This window comes from Anticarsia gemmatalis, chromosome 2, assembly GCF_050436995.1.
Source record: "Anticarsia gemmatalis isolate Benzon Research Colony breed Stoneville strain chromosome 2, ilAntGemm2 primary, whole genome shotgun sequence".
NCBI lineage: Eukaryota > Metazoa > Arthropoda > Insecta > Lepidoptera > Erebidae > Anticarsia > Anticarsia gemmatalis.
Genome location: NC_134746.1, coordinates 4,735,383 through 4,741,382, shown reverse-complemented (window position 1 = coordinate 4,741,382; position 6,000 = coordinate 4,735,383). Strand labels below are relative to the sequence as shown.

At 34.8% G+C, this 6,000-nt stretch overlaps 1 protein-coding gene across 1 annotated transcript in view; it reads right to left on the bottom strand.

Annotated features, from left to right (window-relative positions):
- Positions 1 to 1,315: 1,315 nt before the first annotated feature.
- Positions 1,316 to 6,000, bottom strand: part of dally (division abnormally delayed protein) — a 114,812-nt gene continuing 110,127 nt past the window's right edge. The window contains exons 8-9 of the mRNA XM_076125551.1: positions 3,262 to 3,418; positions 1,316 to 2,956 (exon numbers count right to left, since the gene is read on the bottom strand). Of these exons, the coding sequence (XP_075981666.1) occupies positions 2,823 to 2,956; positions 3,262 to 3,418 (291 nt within the window). The 3' untranslated portion in view covers positions 1,316 to 2,822. The remainder of the gene's footprint in view (positions 2,957 to 3,261; positions 3,419 to 6,000) is intronic.

Sequence of the window (6,000 nt, the reverse complement as noted above, 5' to 3'; positions counted from 1 at the left end):
AGTAGAAAGTGTTCTAATTCGGATCTAAATCCGTACAAATACGTAATTAATTCTTAAATGAATTAGCTCGGTACATATTTATCTTTTACTCCTTATTTTGAACACGCTTCTTCAATTGTAAATCCTTGTTATTCTCGATAGTTTATAAAGGTGTGCCGAAGTGGTTGTCATCTCGTATTCGGATGCAGTTAGCCTTAGCATTTTGTATGGAGATTTATTGTGTTTACTAAACATTTATTATATTACTAGTTGTGTTGGTATATTTCATGAGTGCCGTCTTTACTTACCTTTTAGGGTACTGGATTTAAGACGTTTTATATTTGGACATGTAATAAAAATTTGTGTAATTTGAATATAAAGATTTCAAGGTTTATTGTTTTCAATACTTACATGCCTTAATCCATTTTCAATTGTAGATAATTCGTATTCATATTCGTAAATTCATAAGCACACCACTCTTAGTACGACAGTAGTCTTTTGTACGAAAATCTGTTTCGCAACCCAGACACTATTTCATTCCGACAAAGTTTTCATTTAACACCGAAATATACGTGTTTCAAAGCATATTGTCGTCAGTTTCATAACGTTAAAAGCGTTTGAAACGGAATGGTACATTACAGGGTGTTATTATGTCAAGTCGTGAGTGCATACAATGGACGTATGAATAAAATATAACGAAACGGGGACGCGTGCAGCCCGCTGTTGCCATGTGAAGATTGTCTACTATACTCACCGCTCTATGACACTACAATCACTATGTTTCATATCTCCAGCCTTTGCGAGTGTTGCTTTGTATAGAACAACCTTTTGTAGAGCCTAATAAATATGTCTTTACAAGATATGTTATCTGTAATTTCGTCAAAAAGTCGCTGAATTTTTTTGATAGAGTATCATAACTTAACCTCAAAAGGAATGTGAATAATAAACATATACTGTATACAAAACCGAAATGAATATTTTATTTGTACACTTTTGTTGTAAGAATACACAAATACATTCCACCGCTGCAAAACTATAAAGTGGAAGTAAAATGAACCATGTTTTATGTCTGCAAGATGAAAAATAAAGCGGAGTATTCCGCGCGAACAAAATAACGAGCGAAATCTAGTGCTAGATAGATATAAAAGAATACTTCGCAAAGGAATAAAATACATACCATGCATACAGCGAATTTATCGTCCGTTACTCCAACCTTATTACAGACTAAAGCTCTCGCTACTGCGGGATATCCACGTATAAAACAGAATAGAATTTAGGTCGTAATAAAATATGTAAATCGTACCAAACCTAGGGCTCACCAATAAAACAAAAAAACTGTATAGTACAGAATTTATTTCCATATTATATACTCAGATATAACAGCAATTGTCTCCGTTTCACACGATATATTCTCCAACAATATTTACATTGAGTTTTGGGTGTCACGACGCTACACATACTATTTTCGTCAAAGCGACGCCTTTAAAGGCGAATTTATAAATATAGCGAAGTGTTTACAGCTGTGTGATTCATCGTTTATAATATGTGAGGTGACGAAAATGATACGACGCTGTAGCGGCATGTCCCCGAGCCGCGGTGGGCCTCCACCGGGCCACGCTGGCCCGAACTGGCCCCACACTGGCCCGCACTGGTCGTGACTGGCCCTCGCTACCTCGCGTCAAACAACCCATATCTACGATACATACAAAACTGTCATGGCTGCCATTACATGACCGCCGCTGACTCTCATTATACATAATATTCACTAATCTTTAAAGCAATTTACAATCGTATTTTATTGCTACATATAACTTATATTTTTTATAATTTCTTGTCATTTTTGTTCTAAGTTAAAATTTTGATGATATTGAAACTGAACAGTGGAGATTGTTAAGTATGCATATTTAGGACTATATTTAAACAAATTGTACACAACGAATATGTAAGCTATTTATTGTTTTATCTGCAGTTACTCTATTAGTTCAAGTGAAAATGCTTAATTTCCTTCAAATCTGATCGGTTTAAATACATTATTAAGGTTATAATTAATGACAAATATTAAATTTATTACATGAGAACAAACCAAAGTATGTATAAACACAATACAATGCAACTGGTGCATAACTTATTTTCTAATCTGTATCACATAACATAATATTAGTTTAAATTATGACTTAATTAATATTATAAATAATAATATCCGTAATATTAATATGGCAACGAAATATATTTACTAGCTAAGCACCTAGACCAGTAGGATTTCAGGTATTTACACAATCTGTACACAAAATCCTTATTTAAGAGTTATCACTCGCTTCTAATCGTTATACATTTCTCTTAATAAAATTATTGCCAATCAGCTAGTGTTCAACAATGATTAAAGATTTCTCAAATAATTTATTATTATTATGACAATAAATTTCACAATCACTTCGAAGTTTTTAAATGCAGAAGTATAGTAAAGCTTCCATTACAATGTATATTCCTCACCTAATACTACGAAGAGTCAAAACAATATATTTACAAAATGAATACAACGTCGATATGTACTGTACATTACTGGGATATGCACTGTACAATTACAAACATTAAAACGTCCAGTCGTCTCGCGACAGTACGAGGTGTTCATATAAAATCTTACAAATATCTTTGTAAATACGCGGAAATCTGGCATCGGACTCTGATACTAACATAGTTCGGGACTAGCTACAGAAACGATCGCACTAGACGTCGCGGGGCGTCACATGTCTTTTATGTCACTACTATTTAGCAGTCAAACACGCGTCCGTTCACACATGACGTCATACAAATGATATGGTTATTCTTACGTGGTGCGTGGTCGCTTAGGTGCGGTGCTTGAGCGCGGTGCAGGCGACGAGGACGAGCGCGGCAAGTGGCGAGGGGTGCAGCGCGCCGCTCGCGCTTGTCCGCGGCGTCGATGAGTCTGGCGGCGACTCGTTGATGTATGTTTTGCCTTCTGTTGTAAATAATACTCATATTTAGCAAAAAATACAAAATAAAGTACAAATGCAATAATTTCGCACCTTTTTCTTTCAAACTCAACAAAATTAGGCATAAGAAAATTCTTTGTAGAGATGGAATCGAAAAAACAAGACGTACATATACCGTCAAACTCAACACATAAACACATAGTAAAGACGATCAAACTAATTTCCAATGAAAAAAATCTCAAACGCACTCATATTCTTCTCAAACTCAAACAGTGTTTCTCTTATGAAAAACTCGTCATATTTCAGGTAATAATAGTGACTTTGTACTCACGTCCATCATGGTCGCCGGAGCCGTCATCGCCGGAGCCCTCCGTGTCGTAATCGTCGGGGTAGTTCCTGCCGGAGCCCGAGCCCTCCTCGCCGGCCTCGTCGCCCTGCATGAAAGCTTCCGCTGACGCCTCGTTACTGCGAGAGTATGATACTAGCAACTGGGGACAAAAGATATCATATGAAACAACCTGTTATATTAGGTCGGGGAAAAAGTCTTTTCGCATTATAGTATGTATGAACTTGTAATAAAATCTTTTCTATACACAAAAAAGCTCGATATTTGGGTACCTCACGAGCTCACTGAAAGAAACTTAATGAACCGTGTACTCACTTGTGATTCTTGAAGCCAAAGAGATTTTATTACGAGTTCATACATACTACAATGCGTAAAGACTTTTTCTCCGACCTAATATTCCGACATCTTAATAGAGAGATGCATAATTTATCTAGAGTATAATTATTTATACTGTGTATTTCCAAAATAAAGTACGTAAGCCGTAACAAACAGGCTACCGTCAGTTGTTCAAGGCTACAGGGCACTGTACCTCGATTCTCTACCACTATCGACTACGGACAACCGGCTAGCTATCGAATTTTGACATTTAGAATGTACTGCCAAAATGTTTCCTACGACACCCGTCAGAGGCGCTGATCAGATTATCATACAAAATTTCTCGATGACAGTTCGGTTGTCGGTAGTCGATAGTAGAAGAGAATCGAGGCACTGATGTTCTAGATTAAGAAGTTTAAGATATTCTTTGACTCTACGATAGTTTGATTGTTGGGAAACCTTTGTTATTTTAAAAATTTGAATAAAAATATGTATGAATCTAATCTGCAAAGGACATTTGCGTTATAGCTGGATGTTAAAATTTGGCCTTTAGAAGGCAAATAGTATAATGTTCTAGAGATAAATTCTGTTTAATTTCCATTCGCTGGCTTAATAACAGACGGGTAGAGTTCAAACCACAATAACCTGATATTAGCTTCATTTCTAGTTAAATTTCAAAGTGGAGAATATCCTTTATACATTGAAAAGCTCGTGAATAATCAGTAGAAACGGATATACGTCATTAATTCAACTGTATCTACAAACTGCGTAATTGCTCGATCGATCACTAAGCCGATTTGCTATCAACAAATAACTAGTAATAAATAAAATATTTTCTTTTTCCTTATTCGAAGAATATTCTTGACTTGATAGTAAGTTAAAATCTTTGTATGAATGTAAAAATGTTATTCATTAAAAACACACTAAAAATGTCGTTCCTATGGCGCCTCTACCGTAGACTTACTGATTAAGATAGAGGTTTTATGCTTCTTACGGGTTTAACCAGATACCCGTCCAATGTATTGTTTTACCAAATTTTGAAAAATTTTGTTAATAATATAACATTGATTCAGATTATTGTCAAAAAAGCAAAACTATACGAAATAAGTTACATTTTCGACAATGCTCTATTTATTCTCACATGATTTTTTTAAGTTTACCACATAACGCTGACAATAAGGTAATTTTCCACCATATTCCGTAAACCATATTAATAATAGTTAAAACAAAGCAAAATGGTTTTACGGGGAACAGCACTTTGATGTTCAAATTAACGGGAAACATTAGACTTATACAATGAACTACATTTGTTTAGTGAAATTCCATACGTTCCCGTTCTCACTTCTAGGAAATTTATTGGCAAATGTAAATTAGTTATTAAAACGATGAACATATCCCTATTATTTTACTAAATTAACTATTAACTGCAAATGACAAGCTGAATGTTAATATAATTTAACAGTAATTTGGGAAAATATTTCCCAGAATTACTCAAAACGTATTTGGCTTTGAAACATAAAATGAGGTTAAAAATCTGAAAACTTTAATGTTGTCAACTACAGTTGTAACTATATTTTAAAAGAGACAATATGTAAAAAATGAATATATTAGGTCGGGGAATAAGTCTTTTCACATTATAGTATGTATGAACTTGTAATAAAATCTCTTTGGCTTCAAGAATCACAAATGACATACACGGTTCATTAATTACGTTTCTTTCAGTGAGCTCGTGAGGCAAACATCGAGCTTTTTTGTGTAGAGGAAAGATTTTATGACAAGTTCATAAATACAATAATGCGAAAAGACTTTTTCCCCGACCTAATACAATTTAACATGAAATAATGAACTACAAATCTAGTCTGGAGACACGTAAATATTGACAGTGTGGGCAGATTAGAGAACGTTCGATCTGTGATTACAGTGGTAATTGGATCGCAGTGTGGAGTCTACTTCAGGCGATTACATGGTGTAAATACCGATTAACCTGGGGTTACAACCGTTTGCTCACACTTTGAGGCTTCGCTTTATTATGTTTTTGTTCTAATGAACTTTATTAGGTAAGTACTAGGTATGTAATTGAAATCTACCAGAATGAATTTTGATAATGGTTGCTTTTGTATCATACGAAGAACATCTATACTAATACTATAAAGCTGAAGAGTTTGTTTGTTTGTTTGTTTGTTTGAACGCGCTAATCTCGAGAACTACTGGTCCGATTTGAAAAATTCTTTCAGTGTTAGATAGCCCATTTATTGAGGAAGGTTATAGGCTATATATCATCACGCTACGGCCAATAGGAGCAGAGTATCAGTGAAAAATGTTACAAAAACGGGGAAAATTATGATTCTCTTATGTGACGCAAGCGAAGTTGCGCGGGTCAGCTAGTTATTAACATAAAAATAGATTAAT